The 25,407-nt window shown below is 45.5% G+C and overlaps 1 protein-coding gene across 1 annotated transcript in view; it reads left to right on the top strand.

Annotated features, from left to right (window-relative positions):
* The window catches only part of CDH17 (cadherin 17), a 107,056-nt gene extending 106,160 nt beyond the window's left edge, over nucleotides 1–896 (top strand). Inside the window, exon 17 of the mRNA XM_040354671.1 lies at nucleotides 16–896. Within this exon, the coding sequence (XP_040210605.1) occupies nucleotides 16–116 (101 nt within the window). The 3' untranslated portion in view covers nucleotides 117–896. The remainder of the gene's footprint in view (nucleotides 1–15) is intronic.
* Nucleotides 897–25,407: the final 24,511 nt, after the last annotated feature.

Below are 25,407 nucleotides of genomic sequence, written 5' to 3'. Positions count from 1 at the left end.
CTTTCTTTTCTTTAGCTATTATTATTTCTGCTGTTTTCATCTCAATGAATATGAAGAAGAAGAAGCAAGCTGGGCAGGACGGCACTGCTGCAGAACGAGAGACAATGAGTACCTAATACCTGGACTACCCTGTAGATTTCCCTCCTCTTTATTTTATTTTTATTTTTTCCCTTCCTACCCGTATTGTTGCTTCCTCCTGAAAACACATACTTACTCACACAACTAATCTAGCATTGTCCCACCGAGCTTCGCTGTTCAGGTGACATATCTGGGACCCCGTGTTTCCATCATGGTCCTCCTTAGCTGGCAGCCAGCTACCAATGACACGCCAGGACTCTCTTCCTGCCATCCAGCTGCTTTGTGTGCCCGATCCGGCTCTTGGGGGATGTGATGTACTGTAGGTATTCTAGGGGGCTGCAGGACCAAAGACATGTCGATCTAGCCTAGGGAAAAATGGTGGCAGGGGTGGAACTGTAAAGGAAAAAAAGAAAAAAATTAGCACGCAAAAAAAGGAATGGGGTGGGGGCGGGATTAAAGAAAACTAGCTCACCTTGTGGAAGTTAGATTCTCCTTTATAATGTAGCTATGGGCAAAAAAAGACCTATATGATACAGTCTGGCAGTATCACATTAGTTTTTCTTTTTACTGATTATTCCCTTTAACTTTGTTTTATTACCTGTTGATCTGGCTAGCCAGTCTGTTATTTTTTAACTTCAGATTAACAGATGAAGCTGTCTAGCAAGTGACGGGAGTGCTTACAGTGGTCAACTTTTATTCATTTATATAAAATTTGCATTAAACCTTTATAAAAAGTTTCACGAGCGCTGTTATATTGTCTGTGTGCAGTACTGACCACAAAAAAACGTTGTTTTGGAAATAAAGTATCTGATACCCTAGTTGTTTTTTACATTATTTAATTGAACCTATTGTTTTATTATTTTTAAGGCAAAAAGAAAAAGCATTTACTATACAGTCATTATGAAAGAGTGTGGGTGAGGAGTGTGGGAGCTGTTCAGGGCAGTCACATGATTCTCTTCAAGCCCTGGCCACCACCTGCACTAAGATACAAGTTCGATTTTAGGCATGGTCTGCAACAGAAATTTCATTTTTGGTAAGATACTCCTGCCTGGATTATCTCGGCAAACGAGAAGTGCTCACTAACACAGATTTAGACAGATTTGTGAACAATATTTGCGAGAAATAGGCCTTTTGTGTGTGGGTTAGGGAGTTTAGAATAGAGCGGGAAGGTGGTGACAAATATTCTTTTTTTTTTCATGCCAAAAAACGACCGTGTGTACGCGGCATCAAACTCAGAAAAATACCTTCTATTGCTTGTAGCCTCCTCCAAGTCTCTGAATTCCTTTTTTTGCTGCTGTGAAGCAACTTTCTGTTATAGGGCGACTACATTTGTTCTCTATGGTTTCACTGTATGTATGAATGTAGCTACTCTATCTTGCTTGCTCCCGAGATGGACTAGGGACAATGGAATTTGTAGTGTGCATAGAGCAGTGCACATGACCACAACTAACATGCACTACTTGTTCCAAACAGACATAAAGAGTGGGAAAAGTTCAGGCACTCATGGAAGACATTACAAGGAGGCAGAAAAACACAGTAAAACTATTTTAATGTAAAATGGATTACAGGGCTATAAAGTAGTGGATATGTATGGATTTTTTTATTTATTTATTGTCACTTTAAAATAAACCTTAGCGTTCTATTTGTGTATCACTACCAACGGTTATGTGGAAAGAAAACATACATAACTACTGTTGTGGAAAGGTCCTCCTCCCATATGTAGCCAGTCAGTTTTACTTTTTACTGCTATGCTGTGTTGCACTACCCCCTCCAATCAGCGGGGGAGAGCTATAACGAGAAAAGCCTATGGACTTCTATGCAGAATACAGAGGATCATGGGAATTGAAGTCCAGGACTGCACATATAGAATGGGATTCACGGACCCTTACACTACATTTCAAGAAGGACACTGAGGCAGAGGGCAAGAGGTAGAATAGCTTATATCGGACTGCTCTAGGAATTTTTTGACAGCACAAGAATCTATGTGAGCACATCTCTGTGGGGGACAAGTACTCACATCTCTATGGGAGACCAGACCGGTGGGGACTGGAGCTTGAGGCCTGAGAGCTGTGACACAGGGGCAGCAATGAGCAGATGGTGGCAATTCCATATATTGCAACCTTGCTACAGGGAGCTTCACTTCTAATCACTGGAGCTATCTGGGCAAAGGCAAGGGGCCCCTATCCTACAGCGGGAGTGTACAGCCGCACTGCAGGGACTCGTGACAGAGCTCACTGCCCACCATTCACACACTGATAGCAGGGACTGAGCTACTGGAAGCAGGATACTTTACTTAGTAAATTGTACCTACGCTGCATGCTGAATCACCAAGATTATTGATAAGTGCACCAAAACTGCTTATGGGGTCCAACTATAGCCAGCAGGACTAAACAATAAAGCACTGCCCCTACAAAGCCATTCTACTAGCCGCTATTTATTATTAATTTAACCACTTCAGCCCCAGAAGAATTTACCCCCTTCCTGACCAGAGCACTTTTTGCGATTCGGCACTGCGTCGCTTTAACTGACAATTGCGCGGTCGTGTGACGTTGCACCCAAACAAAATTAGCGTCCTTTTTTCCCCAGAAATTGAGCTTTCTTTTGGTGGTATTTGATTACCTCTTCGGTTTTAATTTTGCGCTATAAACAAAAAAGAGCGACAATTTTGAAAAAAAAGCAATATTTTTTACTTTTTCCTATAATAAATATCCCCCAAAAATATATAAAAAAACTAATTGCTTTCTCAGTTTAGGCCGATATGTATTCTTCTACATATTTTTGGTATACAAAAATCGCAATAAGCGTATATTGATTGGTTTGAAAGTTATAGCGACTACAAAATGGAGGATAATTTATGGCATTTTTATTATTATTTTATTAGTAATGGCAGCAATCAGCGATTTTTATCGTGACTGCGACATTATGTCGGACACTTTTACACTATTTTGGGACCATTGTCATTTATACAGCAATCAGTGCTATAAAAATGCACTGATTACTAGTTAAATGGCAAGGAAGGGGTTAAAAACTAGGTGCGATGAAGGGGTTAAGTGTGTCCTAGGGAGTGATTCTAACTGTGGGGGGGCTGGACTACAAGTGACACGACGGCAAATTCAAAGCAACGTACAGGTATGTTGCCTTGCGCAGCTATGCCATTCTGCCGACATATATCAGCATTAGCCAGTCGGCAAGTGGTTAAAGGGTACCTCTGTTCAGTTAGCCTAGGCCTAGCATAGTGTCAGGGCTGGGCTCAGCACTCCCTTCTTAGAGTTCAGGCTTCTCAGCTGTTGGTTAATTCCCAGCACTGATCATTCCTCAGTGACTCACCTGGTGATCATATCCTGTTTGTTTACAAGCCCTGCTGGCTATTTAGGTTGCATGGATTAGATCTCCTGTGCCTTCGCCTTGGTCAACACATCTAGAGACTTTCTGCTATGTTCCTGTTAAAGACTTACCTGGCTGATGTCCTTTCTGGTTCCTGATCCTGTCTGCTTCTCTGACTAAGCTGATCTCTGGCTCCCTGATTTCCTGGCTTGTCCTGACTACCAGACTTGGTTACCGAACCCTGGCTATGTTTTGAATATGTTTACAATTTGTACAATTTTTACCACTATATTAAATGGTGTGATTTTTACTGCTTTTCCTGTCTCCATCGCATGCATGGTTCCTGAAACATAGTCACCATGAAAGCACTTTGGCAATATAGTCTCCTGAACCCAGTTAGTCCAAAAACTGCCAATTGCTGCACGTACAGTGATCTTACTACTGTTTGTGCTGATCCTGGTGAATAGTGTTCTCCTATTCCTACTGCTAACTATTGATCATACTGTATGTTGAGTTGCACTTCTACTATTGCTAATCCCCTCTCATGCATTTATTGCTACAATATATTGAGACTAGTCTTTACTAACTTGGTGTCTGTTTCCTAACAAAGCAGCATTATTGTGCATCGGTATTGCCTTCAGTAATTTCTGTGATTTTGCAAGCTGTGTCCATTTAACCTTGTGTGTGTCAGAGGGTCTTGAGTCATTCAGGAGGTCGAGGCAAAGAACAGATAACCTGGGGAAAAGAAAAAAACACAATAGGGGAGCCCCCCAAAGCTGCATAACCCAAATGCATACGAAGAACAGGAAGTTTTCCCCAGGGTTTTTTTTAGCAGCAGATAATTTGTATAGTAATGTAAAAAATCATTTATTTTTCCAGACAATAATAATTTCAAATGAACAATAATGAAGCATACATGTAGGTGGTGCGACACAAAAACAGACATGGAACATCACTCATAGCAAAAACACCCTATGTACAAGCATGGTTTGCCAATTGTATTTATGATATATATATATATATATACCTATATATAACCTATCCTTTCCAGCAGTTCCTGAAGAAGTAGTGCTACACATTCAATGACAGATGAGATGGCTATCACTGAGAAAACACAACTGATGATAGGCACGTCTTCCTCATCCCCCCGCATTACACTGTATAGTAGATCACTGTATCTCTGTGTTGTGGAAAATGTTCCCACCAGTCCCACAGATCATTTTTCACAAATGAGACTGTAACTTTTCAAACACCCTGGATAGTTTTCTTTTGCTGAACAAATTATTGCTGTGAGGACGCGTGCCAAGATGCTGGCTGCCAAATTGCTGGAGTGATGAGGCCTATGGAAAGTATGAAGCATTCTACTCTGAACTTTCTCACTACTTTGTGTTGTTCAGCTCTGTTTGTTTAATGAAATTAAAGGGGCTTTCCATTTTCAAGAAGAACTCCATATTATGCTCTGTGGTTTGCAGTCAGTGTGTGTGTTTGGCTATATGAAGATATAAAATCAATGGCACAATACTCACCTATTTTAAATAGCTTTTTGCTGTCATTGACCCATGGCCTAGTTGTAGTGTTGCCAACCGTCTGTATTTTTACAGACAGTAGGTAAAAACGGGCACTTTTTTCCCCGTTCGTAAATGTCAGTGGTTGCGGGGATGTGCCAGTAAAAATAGCCGAGATCGGTTCGGCTTGGAACTGCGCCTGGAGATTGGATACAGGGGGTGATTGGAGGCAGGGGGTGATGGTGGCTGCGGTGGCACCGCAGAGGGGGATGGAGGCAGGGGGCAATGAAGGCAGGGGAAGATTGGAGGCAGCGGGTGTTAGTGGCAGGGGGTGATTGGAGGCAGGGGGTGATTGGAGGCACCGCAGAGGGGGATGGTGGCACCGCAGAGGATGGGGGATAGAGACAGGTAGGGTGACCACATTTCCAAACTACCATTCAGGGACACCCTCCCTTCCCAAAAATCAGCTTGTGCTGTAACGAATCACAGCACAGTGATTGCACACAAGAGGTGGGATTTATGATTTCTCCAATCACAAGCAGCGGACGGGATTGTGCTCCTTCAGGCATTCCCGGCCAGGACAAGTACTGTCAGTGAGTAAAGCGGTGATGTGGCGGTCTTTTTTGGGGTCATCAGATTTGCCCAGGGGGTGGCTGTGTCAGTTTCATTCCGGGACACTGTATTGTCCTGGAATGAATGTGCCCGGGACAGACCTGCAAAATGCGGGACTGTCCCGGGCAATCCGGGACATGTGGTCACCCTAGAGACAGGGGTTGCTGGTGGCACCGTAATGGGGGATGGAGGCAGGGGACGATGGAGGCAGGGGGTAATTGGAGGCAGGGGGCCTAAGAAAGATTGGAGGCAGGGGGAGATTGGGGGCAGGGGGTGTTAGTGGCAAGGGCTGATTGGAGGCAGGGAGTACTGGTGGCACCGCAGAGGGTGGGGATGGAGACAGGGGTTGTTGGTGGCACTGCAGAGGGGGATTGTGGCATTGCAGAGGGTGGGGATGGAGACAGGGGATGTTGGTGGCACCGCAGGGGGGATGGAGGCAGGGGGCCTGGGGGAGATTGTGGCACCGCAGAGGGGGTGAAGGCAGGGGGTATTGGTGGCAGAGGGGGATGGGGGCAGGGGGTGATGTGACTAAATAATTTGCCCTTATTATATCGAAAATAACAAAAATATTTTGTTTACCTTAATATCTACCTTAAATCACATTGCTATTTGCCTAGCGTACTTGTTTGTAGCCTAAATACTGAAATTTGCACCTAAACATGTAATTTAGTAACTTTTGTGAAATGCCAGTAAAACGTGGCTGCGCCAGTAAATTTCCGGTGTCATGCCAGTAAATTTCAATCTGGTAGGTTGGCAACACTGCCTAGTTGGCTTTTCATTAGGACCCCCTCCACTGGAAGCATAAAATGTGAAGTCATTTCCATCAATGATACAAACTGAAAACCGACATATAAGAGGACAATAACATACCTTCCATTTGTCTGAAATTACAAAGATGGACAACTTCAAGTATAGGTTTATATATTTAGATGTGGCATAGGTGGGCATGTTCAGCTCGCAGGAAGAAATAGACAACAACCATATACATACAAATAATTTATGTATTTAAAATCACATTGAAGTATGTGTAATAAAAACACCCCGCCAAATCAGGACCAGGTGGCTCTACTGGGATCTATTCCAATTCTCTGACGAATAACTCCAGTGTGCCTAAGTTTTTATTTACATTTTCCCCCTGCAATTTACCTTGGGGCTGTGTCCCCTCAACCAGGTAAGGAGATTCTGAGGGGAAGATGATTTTTACTGGGAAGGGGGATTTGGGAGCAGAGAGGATTTGTGCTGAAGGGGGGGACTTTTTATGGGGAATGAGTTGGGAGGGCAGTTAAGGGGAAATTTTTGTTGGGAGGGTGGATTTTTTGGGGGGTATTTTGTGCTAGGAGAGGCAGTTTAGGGGAGGTTGAAGACAATTTATTCTGGGAGGGAAAATATGGGGGGGGGGAGAGGGGTGGATTTGTGCTGGACCAAGAAGTTTTGGGAGAAGATATTTTTTTTCCTGGAGGAGAGATTTGGGGGAGGGGAATTTTTTGGGGTTGGAAGGGGAGATATGGGGGGACAAAGATTTGTCCTGTGAGGGGGGATTTGAGGGAAGAAGGCTTTGAGCTATGAGAAGCGGATTTCAGCATTGGGGAGATTTTTTTGGGGGGAGGAGAGGGGAATTTTTACATTTTTGTTTTAGGGCGAGGGGTCTAAGTTAAAGTGTTACTAAACCGACAACAGTAAAATCAGTCAGTAAATGCAGTAAAGCATGCTTGTTATACTCACTGTGGAACCTAAGGGGTTAATCCTGTGCATTGTGTAAAAGGGCTGTTTGATCTTGCCTCCTCTGATCCTCCCCTTCTTCCACTGTCCCAAATCTATCTGATAGAACAGAGACCTAGGATGCACTCTGCACATGCTCAGTTTGGTGTGTATTGTTAGAAAGTTATTTTTTTGGGGAGGGTGCATGTGATCAGCACAGGGTCAATCAGCACTGTCCAGACAGAGAGTCTGGAGTCATGCAGCTTAATAGGATAGTCAGAGTAGAATGAAAACTTCTCCTACAAGCTTTAACCAGACACTGATAGAAGTCACAAGACTATACACTGCTGATGAAAAAAGGTATTTAGCTGTTTATATTTACTAAAATAATTGGCTGAAAGCACTGATCGGGAGCCAGTCAGCTGCTGGTCTTCCAGCATGCTTGTGCGACAGAAGCTGGCCAAATTGCCGGATTCTCTTGGACCGGCTGCCTTACACACAGGCCAAATGTCAGCTGGGGACATTCTCCCCATGTTGAGGGCATGTGGCCATGGTATGGTTCTTTTCCTGCGGCCTGCCAGGTTGCGTGCTCGGATAAGGTCTGGTATGAATTTTTGGTGGAAGACCCCCCGCCACTTAAAAAAAAAAATTGGTGCAGGGTTCCCCTTAATATCCATACCAGACGAAGGGCCTGATATGGAATTTGGGGGGACCCCCACACATTTTTTTTTATTTTGGTTCGGGGTTTCCCTTAAAATTCATACCAGACCCAAAGGGCCTGGTAATGGACTGGGGGGGAACCCATGCCGTTTTTTTTTCAGACTCTTATCTGTATTTCTGGGACCTGACAATTCATTATAGCCGCCAGTAGTTTTGAATGACTTTTTTTCCTTTAGAAATTTCATTTTATGCAGAGACTGTTGTAAACACGGAAACATGCTCTACTTTACAGGCATACTATAGACACCCCCAGGTACGAAATTTAAAGGAATTTTGTTCGCTGTTCGGCGAACGGGCGAACAGCCAATGTTTGAGTCGAACTCATGTTCGACTCGAACATAAAGCTCATCCCTAATGATAACTATCACAGTTGCTTGTGCTCTCAATTGCAGTGTCAAGCTATAACATTGGCTGGTGTCATAACTGATGTGTAGCACCATGGTAACTGCAGATCAAACAGAGGCTAAGATGGACAGGCGAGTTTAGTTCCGCTTTAAAGCATTAACTATTTTAATCCTTATGGGGCTAACATTAGTAAATAGATATAAGGGTATATTATATTTATTTATTTTAAATCTTTATTTTTTACATTTAAAAAATCACCTGTAAAGCACATAAAAAACACCTCCCCGCAGTCCCAGTGTGAGGCCACGTACACACGTCCGAGAAACTCGACGGGCAAAACACATCGTTTTGCTCGTCGAATTCCTTCTGAAGCCGCCGAGGATCTCGGCGAGCCAAGTTTCCTCATTGACTAACAAGGAAATAGAGAACATGTTCTCTATTTGGCCCGACGAGATCCTCGTCGGTTTCCTCGGCCAAAAGTGTACAGACGACCGGGTTTCTCGGGCAGAATACGGCTCCGATCGAGTTTCTGGCTGAATTCTGCCGAGAAACTCGGTCGTGTGTACGGGGGCTTAAAGCCAGAGTGCTTTCACATTGGTGTGGTGCACTGGCAGGACGTTAAAAAAAGTCCTGCAAGCAGCATCTTTGGGGCGATGGAGGAGCGGTGTATACAACGTTCCTTCACCGCTCCTGCCCATTGAAATGAATGGGCACTGCTGCGGAAGCGCCTGCAAAGCATTTCGGCACCGACGATTCATGGCCGCATTTAACCCTTTATTCGCCGCTAGTGGGGGTTAAAAGCGCCCCACTTGGCTCTCCGATGCCCATGGGTTGGGTGGGAATTTCATTCTACCCACACATCCCATGCTCGGGGAGTTTCAGTCCTTATAGCCAAGTCAGTGCATTTCAAACTATGTGAGGTATCCACTGACCCACAGGGGCACTATGTATTTCTATCCACCAAACTATATGGTGAACCCCTTCTTTTGCTAGGCTTCTCCGTTCCTCCCCCATTCTGCTCTTCTATAATTATGAAGGGATTTTCGTTTATGGCCCACCACCTCATGATACAGGGAGTTTGGCTGGGAGATTTTAATACCACGCTAAATCCCGCCCCAAGACAGGCTCCAACCATCACTGCCAACTACAGTCAGTGGCACTAGATTCTCAAAACTCATTTCCGCCTTCACCCTGGTAGACACATGGAGATACAAGTTCCCACACACCCATACCTATTCCTGCTTCTCACCCACTCACAATTCTATGTCTCGCATAGATTTTATCTTGCTATCCCACACACTCTTGCTTGGCAAACACTTAAGAACCCAACTGGCCTAGGGGGTACAGCCTTACCTGATTTTAACCTATACTCCACGCATCCCAGCTATCCCAATTATTCCACATAGACAAAATCGATAGCAACAGATTTGGTACTTTGTGCCCGGCCCTGGTGCAGCGCACTCGGGATCCGATATGTGTGATAGCAGTAGGTTCCGGGGGTGCAGAATCAGGGGGAGACAGAAAGACCCTATTGTATCATTATATGGGATCTTGCTTCTAATAAACTAGGGATACCACAATATAATGATTATACTCCACTGTGGCATAACAAACTGCTCTACAAATTCCTCCAGATACAGAATGCAGAGGTCTGGAGCACTCAGGGAATATGCTATTTGCACCACCTGCTGTCAGATGGAAATCTTAAGACATTTGATGCACTTTGTAAATAATTCACGCTTCAGAACCACATGTTTTTCAGATTTTAACTGGTCTGACATGCTGTTCATTCACAATTTTCACAATCCCTTTCACAACCTACCCCCAATGCCATTATGGCAGTAGTCAAAGCACAGACCCCAAAAATTGATATTAACTTTTTACAGTATGCTTTCTACCCCTGCTTCTACCAAACTAGCGTATGATCTTCAACCCTCAGGGAGAGGGAGGTAGGACTGGGACAATGGAGGATGAGGAATTTGATGAGGCACTGGAGTCCTGCAAGGCTGTATCTCCAAACTCTCAGATAGACTATTCCAAATTTATATACTTCATCGAGAATACCTCACCCCCCTGGGAGTGGCTAGATATGACCGTGGGCAGTCTACCTCTTGCTTGATGTGTAACCAAGAGGTGGGCACGTTCTTCCATCTAATTTGGGCCTGCCCCAAAATACAGGGCCTTTGGACACAGATAGCTAGATTCAGGTAGAGTTAGGTCAGCGTATCAGTAGATACACCGACCTAACTCAGAATCTGCGCCGACCTATGTTTAAGTGTATTATCAAACAGAGATACGCTTAAACATATCTAAGATACGACGGCTTGCGCTGTCCTATCTTAGGTTGCAATATTGAGGCTGGCCGCTAGGTGGCGCTTCCATTGCGGTCGGCATATGTAAATCAGTAGATACGCCTATTCACGAACGTACGCCCGGCCGCCGCAGTACATTTACGCCATTTACGTAAGAGATAGGCCGCCTATAGTTAAAGCTGCCCCCTAGGTGGCGTAGCCAATGTTAAAGTATGGCCGCCGTTCCCGCTTCGAAATTCGAAAATTTTACGTTGTTTGCGTAAGTCGTTCATGAATAGGGATTTACGTTGTTTACGTCCACGTCGAAATCAATAGGCACGTGCGGCGGATTAGCCGCAATGCACACTGGGAAATGTAGGCGCCCGGCGCATGCGCAGTTTAAAAAAAACGTCAATCACGTCGGGTCAAGCCTCATTACCATAAAACACGCCCCCTCAGACAAATTTGAATTAGGCGCCCTTACGCCCGCCCACTTTAGGCTACGCCGCCGTAACTTAGCAGGCAAGTACTTTGAGAATCTGTTTCTATCTATGCGACTGATTCATAGAATCAGTTACGCATAGATAGCCAGAAGATCCGACAGGTGTAATTGTTTTACACTGTCGGATCTTAGGATGCAATACCGCGGCCGCTGCTGGGGGGAGTTTGCGTCGTAAACCAGCGTCGGGTATGCAAATTAGGAGTTACGGCGATTCACGACGGATTTTCGCGTTCGCTACATCGCCGCTAGTCTACTTTCCCGTCGCAAAGTTAGTCGTCGTTTTAGGTGCCCTAACTTTAGTCAGCAAGCGTATTGCTGTCTAAAGTATGGTCGTCGTTCCCGCGTCGAAATTTAAAAATCAACGTCGTTTGCGTAAGCCGTCCGGGAATACGGAATTACGCTACGCGCGTCGCCGTTCGAAAAAATGACGTCACGGCGCGCAATGCACGACGGGAGTTTGGAAACGGAGCCGTGGGTCCGGCGCGGGAGCGCGCCTAATTTAAATGGCACACGCCCATTTAAATTGGCCCGCCTTGCGCCGGAGGCCGCAGGCGTAGGTTTTCATCGCAAGTGCTTGGTGAATCAGGCACTTGCGATGAAAAATTGCGGCGGTGTAACGTATCTACGATACGTTACGCCGCCGCTCTTCTATGTGAATCTGGCCCAATGTTTGTACCCCAATAGAAAGTTTATTTTTATTTTTTTTATTCCAAAATAGTTTGAAACCTACAGTGTATCTGCAATGCATATGTCGACCCTTATATAATGGATGTATTGTACACATAACATGCAAGTGTAATAGCGACACTACAACGATGGTAAAGCGCCCCTAAAACTAGTGGCGTTTTACCGTTAACGCTCGCCTGCCCCAGTGTGAAGCAGCCTAACGCCAGATAGACATTGCTAGAAATGCTAGGGGTTGACCACAAACCACCATAGCTGTATGTCGGTACTTTGACATAGAATATAGGGGTTATGCCAGCAGATAGCTGCCATAACCCTGGTATTTTCTGCAACGGCGGGTGGTCCTCTTTAAGATAAAATTGAAGTAAAATAAATAAGAAAAACAAACAAACATTTAAAGCGCCCCGTCCCACTGAGCTTGTGCGCAAAAGCGAACACATACGTAAGTCACGCCCTCATATGAAAACGGTGTTCAAACCACACATTTGAGGCATTGCCACGATCATTAGAGCGAGAGCAAAATAATTCTAGCAAAAGACCTCCTCTGTAACTTAAAACTGGTAACCTGTAGGAATTTTTAAACGTCTCCTATGGAGATTTTTAAGGGTCAAAGTTTGTCGCCATTCCACAAGAGGCCGCAATATTGAAGCGTGACATGTTGGGTACCAATTATCTCGGCGTAACATTATCTTTCACAATATAGAAAAAATGTGGGCTAACTTTACTGGTGTCGTGTTTTTTTATTCAAAAACGTGTATTTTTTCCAGAAATAGAGCGCTTGTAAGACTGCTGCGCAAATACGGTTTGACATAAAGTATTGCAATGACTGCCATTTTTTTCTCTAGGGTGTCTGAATATATATATATATATATAATGTTTGGGGGTTCTAGGTAATTTTCTAGAAAAAAAATGTATCTTAACTTCATCAAAAAGTGGCTCGGTCCTTAAAGCGGAGTTCCACCTAAAAATTGAACTTCCGCTTAATCCACTCCTTGCCCCCTTACATTAAGGTGACCAGATTTTTAGAATGAAATCCGGGGACATATTTTTTCTTTACTAGTAATGGCAACAATCAGCGCGACTCTCTGCCCGTCGCCACCCGCCTCACAGCCTCTCAAGTCTTACTCTTCGGGCCCCGGCTACTACTGGACGGGGAGCGGAGGAAGATCACTCCACCAGGGAAGGCAAGGAGATAGGCAGGTGGCTGGCAAGGATTTGAGCCAAGGCAGAAGAACATGCGAGCGAAGCTGAATGGGCATGCGCCCGCAACTGAAGAAATATTCCCTCCGCTCCGACCAGCACATGATCATCAGAAAGGGGCACCGATAATGGGAAACATACAACCCCCTATGCTAGTAGGCACGGCGGAGCGGGGGTGTGTAATTCAATTATTATTTTTTTAATTCTGCACTGATTGTCTTTGAAATTGCCCCTGCCCCCTATTAAATCCAATCTGGGGACAAAACCAGGGACAGACTTGGTCCGGGGACAGTGTCCTCAATCAGGGGACTGTCCCCTGAAACTGGGGATGTCTGGTCACCCTACCTTACATGCCACATTTGGCATGTAATTTTTTTTGGGGGGGGAGTGGGGGCTTCAGGAGGAGTGGTACTTCCTGTCCCACTTCCTCCTTCCGCCGAGGGGCTGGTAAGGCGAATAGCTTAATCGCCTTATTGCAGCCCCTCCCTGTAGGCGAGCGCCTGTCCAATCAGACGGTGCCGCGCCGCTCCCGCATGCGCAGTGGGTGCCCGGCCGTGAAGCCGAAAGCTGTCACTGCCGGGTGCCCACACTAGGAATGAAGACGCCGGCCGGCGGCGAGGGGGGGCGAGGAGCGGACCCCCCGGCCGGCGCGTCGCTGGAACCGTGGAGCAGGTAAGTGTCTGTTTATTAAAAGCCAGCAGCTACACTTTTTGTAGCTGCTGACTTTTAATAAACTTAAAAAAAGGCTGGAATACCCCTTTAAGTGGTTAAATAGCGTTTTTGGTTTGTGGTGCTAAGATATAGTTATGTTCAGATTTAAGTAAAATAAATATCATTCAGTTTGTACCTACATCTAGTTTAAAGCGAAGCTTCACTACACGGATTTACTTTATGTTCATGCCTTCTCCCCTCCACGATAATACTAGCAGTGTTATTATTCTTTTGATGGCTATTTTAATTCTTTGTTGGCAGTGTCCCCTTCCCCTGCTGCCATTCTACCTACCTCCCAACTTTCTGAAATGGGAATGAGGGACACCTATTAGCAAAAGTATGTAGGTATAGGACACACCCTGCCACGCCCCCCTTAACTACTTCAATACCAGGCACTTATACACCTTCCTGCCCAAGCCAATTTTCAGCTTTCAGCGCTGTCGCAATTTGAATGACAATTGCGCGGTCATGCTACTCTGTACCCAAACACATTTTTTATTATTTTGTTCCCACAAATGGAGCTCTCTTTTGGTGGTATTTGATCACCTATGCGGTTTTTATTTTTTGCGCAAAAAATAAAAAAATGACAGAAAATTTTGAAAGAAAAAAAAAAAAAGGTTTTCTTTGTTTCTGTTATTTTTTTGTAAATAAGTATGTTTTCTACTTCAATGACGGGCACTGATATGGAGGCTGCATTGACGGGCACTGATAAGGTGGCACCGATGGGCACGGATGAGGTGGCACTGATGGGCACTGATGATGGACACTGATAAGTGGGATGATGGGCACCAATAGGCACTGATGGGTACTTATGGTGGCACTGAAGGGTACTTATGGGTGGCACTGATAGGTGGCATGGATGGGCACTGATGGTCACTGATAGGTGGGTACAGATGGGCACTGATAGGTGGCATTGCTGGGCATCACAGATTTAAAGGTCTTTCACAATGGTGCCAATCAGTGCCCATTTGTGGGCACTGATTGGCACATATTTGGCATCAATTTGCATATGTGGCCATGTGGCATGTACCTGGCCATCCACATGCTTGGGGCTTCCCTGTTGGTCCTGGAGGCTTCCCTGGTGGTCCAGTGTGGGCATCCGTGGGGGGCTGCGCTGATAAACAATCTATCTATCAGACACGAATGAGGGAGAGCCGATCAATGGCTCTTCCTGTTTACATCGTGATCAGCCGTGATTGGACACGGCTGATCACATGGTAAAGTGCCTCCACAGGAGGCTCTTTACCGAGATCGGAGATGCAGGGTGTCAGACTAACACCCCGCATCACCGATCGCCGCGCTGCGCGCCCCCCATGGGTGTGCGCGGGCATGTTATCCTGCAGGACGTCAATAGACGTTGAGTCAGGATAACAGAACCACTTCCCGGACGTCAATTGTCTATTGAACGGGCGGGAAGTGGTTAAAGGAGAACTGTACAAAAAAAAGATTGATTGAAGCCACAAGTGCTTTTATAGATGCAGCAATTTAGAATTTGTCTCTGCAAAACACTTTTTGATAGATAAGTAGGGCATTTTATATACAATTATATAGATCAGACCAAAATAAGGGACAAATAAGGAGGAAAGAGGGACAGACGGACTTCAAAATCAGGGGTAGTTGGGAGGTATACATTCTGGCCTGGGATATCCCCATTTCATATCCCAGGAGGCTGAGGGACACCATTTACATAATGGTCAGGGTGAAACTAGACGCATTATGAAGGGTCTGGCTATCTTCTATTGATAAAAAAAAGGGTCTGGCTATCTTAACCCAGAAAAGGAAATCTGGCTCAGGAGGACCAAGATGGTGGTGTGGTACACAGCTGTCACACCTTGTCAATGGATAGCTACAGGGCAACACTAAATGTGCTTTGCAGTTGTGTAAAATGTTTGAAGCGGACCTTCCATAAAAGGTAAGAAGTGATGGGGATGGAGAAAAAGCAAGGGACAAGTGACGTTCCTCTTGATTGCTTACAGTAGTTGTAACTCACACTTGGACATTGTAGAAAAAAGTTTCAGCTTTAGTGACCTGGAACTAGCATGATTACAGCTTCCACCATCTGGAATATGCAGTTCAGTTTTGGGCACCAGTTCTCAAAAAGGATATCGGAGAACTGGAGAAAGTGCAGAGAAGGGCAACCAAACTGATAAGAGTCATGGAGGAGCTCAGCTATGAGGAAAGATTAGAAGAACTAAATCTATTCACTCTTGAGAAGAGGAGAATAAGGGGGGGATATGATCAACATGTACAAATATATAAGAGGTCCATACAGTGTACTTGGTGTTGAGTTATTCACTTTACGGTCAACACTGAGGACAAGGGGGCACTCTTTACGTCTAGAGGAAAAGAGATTTCCCCTCCAAATACGGAAAGGTTTTTTCACAGTAAGAGCTGTGAAAATGTGGAACAGACTCCCTCCAGAGGTGGTTCTGGCCAGCTCAGTAGATTGCTTTAAGAAAGGCCTGGATTCTTTCCTAAATGTACAGAATATAACTGAGTACTAAGATTTGTAGGTAAAGTTGATCCAGGGTAAATCCGATTGCCTCTCGGGGGATCAGGAGGGAATTTTTTCCCCTGCTGTAGCAAATTGGATCATGCTCTGCTGGGGTTTTTTGCCTTCCTCTGGATCAACTGTGGGTATGGAGTTGGGTGTATGGGATTGTGTGATACATTTGCCTATATGTCTCAGTGTACTGCTCCCTGCTAGCCATATGGTTTAGAGGTAGAAAGGAATTTCATGTGTGATTCATTGCTCTGACAGGTTATTGACGTGCTAATGTCCCCTCACTATTCTAAAGGTTAATTGATCTATTGTGTTGTGTAAAGAAGATCTGTGTTTACCCTTAAAAGATGTGTATTGTATCATCAGGCTAAATGATTAGAGAAGTGGTATGTTAATTATTCTGATTGCTTCAGTGTAGTAATTAACTCCAGTGATGTCTTTATCTAAAGAAACGTGTCTGCATGGTCGGCTCCGACTTGTCTCCTATAATCTGTATGGGAAACCCCACTGTGTGAGGGGGGGGCGTTCCTAACAGGCTGTAACCACATATAAGCTGAGTTTTTGTGTCAATAAAGTGTCTTGTTCTAGCAGTAAGCCTGGACTAATGTGTGGCTTTCTGGGCGATTCCAGGGATATCCCTCCTCGTGGAATATTGGGGTGATTTTCGTTATGGGAAGAAGGGAACGTTGACGGGGATATCATACCGATACCGTCACAATTGGTTGGTAGCAGCGGGATCTTCCCTTCTATTCCCCTTTACACCCGGATTCCAAGCAGACACTGGAAGAACTACTGGAAGTTCGTGGAAGGATTGCTATCAACAAAACCAAGCGGGTCATCATAGCAGAATCAATGGAGCTAGACCAGGAGGACGGGATTGCAGCAACGCCAGCAGTACAAGAGATGGAGACACCAGTGATTCAGGAGGAGGAATCGCCAGCCAACAAGCTAATGAGAGAGAAGCTAGCTTGGTTCGGCCCGAACCCAACGCCGGATGTGGTGCTGAAAGTGATGGACATGTTAGTAAACGCAGAGCTACAGAAGGATAAACAAATAAGAGATGCAGAGCTACAGGAGGATAAACAAATAAGGGACGCAGAACTACAGAAGGCTAAAGAAATAAGGGACGCAGAGCTACAGTTAAAACTGGCAGCAGTCCAACAAGCAGCCGCACCTTCTACGAACAGTGAGTACAGCACAGCAGACGCAAGGAAGATTCCGTTTAGCGCTTTTAAAGCTTTTGATGAAAAGGACTGTGAGATTGATAACTACCTGACGGATTTTGAGCGACAATGTAACCTGCACCGAATAGCTAGAGGAGAGTGGGTTGCAATATTGTCAGGCAAACTGTCAGGCAAAGCTTCTGATGCTTTCCGGACCGTGCCAGATCAGGATATCCATAGCTATGCCAGGGTTAAAGAAGTGCTCCTGGCTCGTTATGCAGTAACCCCAGAGTCCCACCGACAGAAGTTCAGGGACTCACGCAAAACCACGAAAGACTCTTACGCGGAATGGGCATGCCAGCTGTCCCTGTCGGCCTCTAACTGGGTTAACAGCAGCCAGGCCACCACCGCAGAGGACATTTTGCAACTAATGCTCCTGGAGCAATTTTACAATCACATCCAGACGGACGTCAAGGATTGGGTGAGAGATCGCAGGCCCATGACTCTACCAGAGGCCGCGAAGTTGGCGGATGAATATGCGGATACTCGCAAGACAAACCAGGTCACACCACGGGTACAACCCCCACAACCAACGGCGCCCTCACACCCACCAGCCGCTAGATACCAACCGCCTAACAGACCGATGACATATAGCCCTCGCTACCCACGCCAGGAGGACAACGAACAACGCTGCTTCCGGTGCAAACAGTTGGGTCACTTCAAGCAGAATTGCCCCATGAATGACAACACCAGGTCAAATTGGTCTCAACCTGGGTACCGCCCACCAGCAGCAGCCCATTGTGTAGACTCAGCTTGGGATCCCCAGGAGCTGGGTCAGGAAGAACCATTGGGCACCCCTTACGAAGCCCTCATGGTACAATCTGTTATTACGGACAACAGGGAACACCATTGTCAGCTGGTCATGGGCGACAGCCATGAGCCGGAGGGGCCTTGGAGGGAGCTGGGCAGAAAGAGGCACCGCCAGCTACCCTCCAAGAAGAAGAGGTCCTGGAAGTCATTTAACCAGCGGACCTGGGAGGAGAAGAAGCGACTGGAGGAGATGGAATCGCAGCGGGCGTCCCAGATGCGGGCCGAGATGTTCGCCAAGGGCCCACCGGTGGCCCCTTACACCACCACCCAGTTCCTGATGATGAAGGACCACGTGGAGAGCCTGCAGGACATGAGCAAGCAGGAGCTGATCCGTGAGTACATAGAGCTGGAGGAGTGCATAAGCCGCATGGAGGAGGAGAACAACCACCTGAGGTCACAGCAGGCTGACCCCCCCAGGCTCCATGAACTGGAGATGGAGCTGGAGAAGCTCCAAGAGGAGAACCGGCGGCTGCGGAGGGAGCAGGGGGTGGCTGACCTTATGGGGCTCTGAGTCCCCTTCCCCCCCCCCCCCCCCCGGACTCTGAGCACCAGTGCTACAGCATTTCAACAAATATAACTTTTTCTTTTTATGAATCTCCTGTGATTGTCACTTCCGAGCCATAACCTGCCCCCTCCCATAGCGGGACACCTAGACGGCGGCGCACAGACCCATTCGCTGGCTTCACACTGACTTCTGGTGACTTTGCAGATCGCACAAAGACTTGGGGACTGACCGGCGTGTGATCTGACGACCCGGTGACATACCTGAGTCTGAAGCAATTGTCAAGGGAGGTCAGTCATGCCAAACGGAGTTAACCTCGGACTAAAAGCTCTGAACCCGTCAACCCTACTGGACCAGGGAAGGTCCAACCGGATTTGCCGGAGCAGGGAGCAAAAGGGGGGCCATTGTGATACATTTGCCTATATGTCTCAGTGTACTGCTCCCTGCTAGCCATATGGTTTAGAGGTAGAAAGGAATTTCATGTGTGATTCATTGCTCTGACAGGTTATTGACGTGCTAATGTCCCCTCACTATTCTAAAGGTTAATTGATCTATTGTGTTGTGTAAAGAAGATCTGTGTTTACCCTTAAAAGATGTGTATTGTATCATCAGGCTAAATGATTAGAGAAGTGGTATGTTAATTATTCTGATTGCTTCAGTGTAGTAATTAACTCCAGTGATGTCTTTATCTAAAGAAACGTGTCTGCATGGTCGGCTCCGACTTGTCTCCTATAATCTGTATGGGAAACCCCACTGTGTGAGGGGGGGCGTTCCTAACAGGCTGTAACCACATATAAGCTGAGTTTTTGTGTCAATAAAGTGTCTTGTTCTAGCAGTAAGCCTGGACTAATGTGTGGCTTTCTGGGCGATTCCAGGGATATCCCTCCTCGTGGAATATTGGGGTGATTTTCGTTATGGGAAGAAGGGAACGTTGACGGGGATATCATACCGATACCGTCACAGATTGTATTGTGTTTTTTTATTTTGTTTGTTTATTTTTTTGTGGTTGAACTGGATGGACTTGTGTCTTTTTTCAACCTGACTAACTATGTAACTATGTAACCAGAGCCTTTTTACACAGGGTATTTTGCATTCTAACCAGTTTTTCAATTTTTCGACAATGAATTTCAGCAGAATGTACAGAGATCACATTGTGTTATCCCTGAGGATCTTTGTGCTTCTCTCTCAAAAATGGAAAAAAGGCTGAACAGATCTGGAAATAAGCCAGCCCTTTGGATAACCTTGGGATGTTTAAACTGGACTTTAGAGAAATATTTTCCATTTCCTTTAAAAAATATTTCAGTGGTACGGGGTTCCTGTTTTGCTTTCTTTTTTATAAAAATAATGATATTATCACTAAAGCTTATTGTATACAGTTTAGCAATCCTAAGATTTATGTATACACATTCACAAGTGGTATATGGCTGCTGCAGCAGCTGTTTATAGTAGCAGGTGTACAGGGTCATTTGTGGACTGACTGAGTAGCTTAGCCTAAATGGGCACCAGAAGAGCTTACATTCAAATGCAGTACTTTATTTGCTGCTATACTGAATGCATTCCTGCCCCCCGACCCCCCACCCCCCATTTTTAAAAGACTCTTCTGGTCTGGTCTCTCCTGCCCACCCACCATTCAAAGATGACACCCTGGTCCAATGACAGACACCCACAGAGGGCACACTCAGGGCCGCCATCAGGGGGTACAGGCATTACACCTATAAGGGGCCCGAATGTTCCCAGGGGCCTGGTTGCCCTCGCTTCTCAGCTCGCGGCTGAGGGGAGAAAACTTTCATTTCTGTAGTCCCCCCTCTCCCTCTCATGTCGCGGCGAGAGGAGAGAAAACACTTTCACTTTCAGTTTGCGGCCGGAGGAAGAGGTGCGTGAGATGGTGCGTGAGATGCCAGTGTAATTTCCGACAACCCCAGCCCCCCCCAGTTCTCAATTCGTGGCAGCACCCCCCCCCCCGGTTCTCAATTCGCGGCAGCACCCCCCACCCTAGGGGTGATGGTTTTACCCAGAATGGGCGGGGGTGTCCTTGTTGTTGTGGGATAATTCTTTTGATTGGCGTGAAAGAGGAGAAGTTCTGTTTTCGAACCGTTGAGTTTAAGGTAACGCTTGGTCATCCAATTATCTATCAAGGTCAGGCATTTCTCTAGTCCGAGATAATGATCCTTTTTGTTGCAGATGCGAAAATACAGTTGTGTGTCATCTGCATAAGAGTGGTAATGTAACTTCTGGTTACTGATGATTTCAAAAAGAGGGCGATACTGGGGACCGACTTCTTGAAAGAAAATTATGCCAAGGCCCGCGGGGTAAGCAATCATTTGCGCACGATTTGTTGAAGCAATGGCTGGTGTTTGCTATGGTTGATATGGTGTCAGGATGATTGAAGTGCATAATTTCTAGAGGTGCACCGAAATGGAAATTTCAGAACCGAAACGAAACCGAAATAAAAAAAAAATGTCAGGCCGAAACCGAAACCGAAAATGACTTTCCTTTTTTTTTCAAATAATTGTATGTTAAAACATACACTCACTGTGCCCCCAATTTCTGCCTCATTGTGCCCCCAATTGCCGCCTCACTGTGCCCCCAATTGCCTGCCTTTTGTTTCTTTTCTTTTTTTTTATTACTTTATCACTTTTTTTTTGTAAGCTTGTCGTTTTACTTTTTTTTTTTGTATAATTTTCTTATTTTTTATATTATTTTTCTTATTCTTTACTTTTTTAATTACTTATTTTATTCATTGAATTATTATTTCTTTTTTTTTTTTACACAATTGGAGGTGCCAGATTCTCTTTATTAACCCTGTCACCTCAGGAGTGGATTGGCGTCAGGGACAGTCACAGACGCCAGACTAGGCAGCCGGGGTGGGGGAGGAGGGGGGGAGTCCCGAACATATAGCCAGCTGGAGGGAGGAGGAGGGGGGGGGACAGTGTCCCGAAGATATGTCTAGCAGGAGAGAGGTATGTGGGGGGGCGGCGGGGTGGACGGAAGGCTGCTAGAAGGAAAAGCAACTCACCGTCACCCGTATGCTGAAACTGTCTCCACGCGCTGCTAGCACACAGCCCCGCCTCCTCCTAACCCCACGCTGTGATAGACAGAGCACATCTCAGCATTAGAACGGCTTTCTGTTTATCACAGCGTAGGGTTAGGAGCAGGCGGGGCTGTGTGCTAGCAGCGTGTGGAGACAGTTTCAGTGTGTTTTACCGCTCTACAGCCACTAGTCCTATCGGCATTTTTAAAGCTGTTTCGGCATGTGCCCAAAACAGCTGTTTTCGGCCGATATGTTTCGGCACCGATATATCTGTGCATCCCTAATAATTTCCATTATTACATTGTAATAAAAAAAGAAATAGTTTAACCACAATGGGCCAGTTGATTACTTTTTTGCTGGATCATATGAATATAACAATGTTTTAGCACCATATGTGGGAGAGTCTGAGGGTTTGGAAACATGGGATCAAAATTTGATCATTTGGAAATAAGAATTTTCTTTCCTTCACCTGAAATAAGCATACAGAATATGTGAGGTGATTTCCAATCACTGCCTTTGACACAGCTATTTGTGATTATAGGTGGTAAGGGGAGGGTGGATGGACCTAAACAGATCACAGCGCTGTTATTAATTTAGACTCAAATTTACCTTTTCAAGTTTCAGGGATAAGAAGAATAAGAAGAAAAAGAAAGAGACAAGCTCATTGGCTGCTATAGAGGAGACACATGGGATCCATTATTGCCATTTTTTTTTTGTTTTTGTTTCTTGGATGTTCCTCGAAATAATTCAGTTTTATCTGGAAGCCTTACATATGAATTCCTGGGACAATAGTGACAGAACATCATAAAACAAGGAACTGGTGAAACTTTTTCAATGTTCTGTTTTGTTACGAGAACATGGTGTTTTAACATTTCTTCTCAGCTGGGTATAGTGTATCTTATCCACTTAAGGCAATATGAAAATATCCTCTGTATTTCGTACTGTGACGTACTAGGTAATATATCTGCTTGGAATCATGGAGTACACTCCATGTGGCTTCTGTTATTTTCCCATTGTGTATTGCTATAATTGCCAGGATGTTACTGAGCAGTGTTGCAAATAGAACCGCACATGTTCTTTTTATTATTGTTCTCGTAGCTGGAATGCATGAGAAAACAAAGTTATGCTTAGATGTACGGTGAAACATGACTATGAATGTATACTTAATATATTATAGTGGTTGACTGCAGTGACTTGGATTTCCTCCTTACAAATTCTTTATCTCAACACAGAAATTGATTTGTGATCCCCAGTTGATGATTATATTAGACCTGTGCCATTTATGTACAAACCTGCTGGGCGGACCTGCAACCAACGCTATATCCTGGCCTAGGCCAACAAGGCCCAGGCCTAGGGCAGCACTTTGCAGGGGGCAGCACGGAAAGAGTCCCCTCCGGCTTGCGCTACACTGTTAATGTAAAGCAAGTTGCTTCTAATTTTGACTGCCCTATCATCCTGGACCACAAACCTTCCTCACTGTGCTATATGTTTTCTGCTGCACCATTGGCATGGTTATATCTTCTTAGTCCTCTCCATAAAATTATCAGAAATTTGTGCTTAAAGTAAAACTATAGTGTAGCGCCCTGCTCCCAAAGACCAGGTGCTATGTCAAATTTAGAGGGTGTCTGAGCTGGTAGTTTAGCTCAGACTTTGTTAATTGAGGTTAAATCAGCCTCTGTTACGTCTATGGCTGTGCTTGGAGAGATTTTCTTTTGTTTGCCTGTAGGTGGCGGGACCACCACAGGCCACTGTTGGAACTAAGGCAGGTCATGGTGTTTTGAGTGTCTTTCCTCGGGGGCTGGGCATCCTGGGGAGGGATACTTAAGGGGCAGATGCCATCTTTTAGGGCTCTTCGCCTCGTGGCCTTCCTGGCGCGAGGTATGTGTTGTGTGATTTTTAGCCTCGGACTATGCTGGCCCGAGGCTGCATTTCGGCCTGGTAGGCCCAGTTACCCTGACTGGGGCCTACGCCATGGAGGTGATCCTGTGCTGTCTGTCCTGCAGGAGGAAGTCACTTAATGAAGGAAACCAGGGGAGGACCTGTCTCGGAAAGGACTGAGCGGAAGGCTGGTACTTTGGGAGAGGCCTGGTAACTTATTGAAGGATACACCGTAGTCTACAACAACTTACAGTGTGCCGGGTTGGCTTAAAGGCTTTAGAACTGTAAGGCTGGATCTCCGGGTATCAAATCCTGTGGCAGAGGATTCCGGAATCCCTCATCTGAACTTGCAACCAGTCTGTGGCAGAGACTGAGATTATTATTGTCCGTGCACCATCCCGGCTGCTAGGCCAGGTTCGAGGGGTCTATCCGGGTGAGAAATACCCACTTAAGAGAAAGTTGTGAGTGTGACTTTGAAGTTTAGCAATTCCCCAGTGATCTGTTTTGTGCACCTGAACCTTCCCCTGATCCTTCACCACTGTTTGAAAATAAAAGCATAAGAAAAGGAACTATAACTTGTGGATATTGAACTTTTTGCTGAATCTCAACCCCTAGTCGACGAGGAACGAGGTAACGTGCAAGGCCCAAAACTAACCAGCAGCTCCTACAGGGGTAGTGCTACAATAGGTGTAACGGAACCCCAAATGGGACAGGGGTTAACGCCGTTTAAGATATTCCATTCCGAACCCAAGACAGCTATCGACACTCCACAATCCGGCGAACACGACCCATATGAATTCCCCCAGTAACGAGACACAGCTCTGTTTGAGGTTCAATACGAATAGACCCTGTAACGGACATATGCATGCTGCCGGGACAGTTATAATCTCATGCAGGGAGGACTACAAGGAACTGCATGGCTTGTCACAATTGGATGTACCACATTGTATTCTGAGCTCAAAGGGTTAATTGGACAAGTCTCTTTCATTGCTGAATGCTAATGTTCCCTTCGCATAGCTAATGAACTCTCTCTTGTGTGCAGGTAACAGCCCCCCTGTGAGGTGTAGGCTGATGGGGATTATGTGTGAGTGATAATTGTTTTAAAGGTTAATTGAATTCTATTGAGAAAGGAATGTGCCTGGCCAGAAAATGTTAAGTGGTTGCGGTGCCGAAGCGGCTAGAGACTGGTGAAGTGATTAATTCAAGGAGATGTCATTGTTTCAGGGGGTCTGTGTTGAAGCCCCCTACTGGGTGAAGGGGAGGGTGGAAACTGTCATTGTTCTTGTAACAGTTGTAAGCAGATATAAGCAGGTGAAATATGCCAAATAAAGTCAGTCTGCTTGACCCTTTAAACGTAGCCTGTCTCGTTTCTTGGAAGGGCGTTCGATGGGATATACCGGCGGTACCTGCATATCGCAGCATGCAGGGAAAAGGACGTCTCCAACGGCTGAGACCCTCACACTACTTGGGTAGCCGTTACAGACCCTTTAATGAGAAAATCAGGCTCTTATATACAGTTAGAGGAGGTAACCAGAACATAAATTAACATGAGCTAATTGACTAATCATTTACCCAGACAAGGTGACTCAAAGATATGACCTTTCAAGGTAGACATCCTGGCTCCTCTCACCTGCTATACAAAACACATTATTTTAGTAGACATCATGACTCCAGCTCTGACATACTTTACATGAGCTAATTAACTACAGCTGATAAGTCAGACATTTGACCTTTAGACTGTCTGTTAACTTGCAATACACACATTATCGTCAATAGACCTTCACACAATA

This window comes from Rana temporaria, chromosome 5 (genome assembly GCF_905171775.1).
Source record: "Rana temporaria chromosome 5, aRanTem1.1, whole genome shotgun sequence".
Taxonomy (NCBI): Eukaryota; Metazoa; Chordata; class Amphibia; order Anura; family Ranidae; genus Rana; species Rana temporaria.
This window is presented reverse-complemented; position numbering and strand designations above follow the sequence as displayed.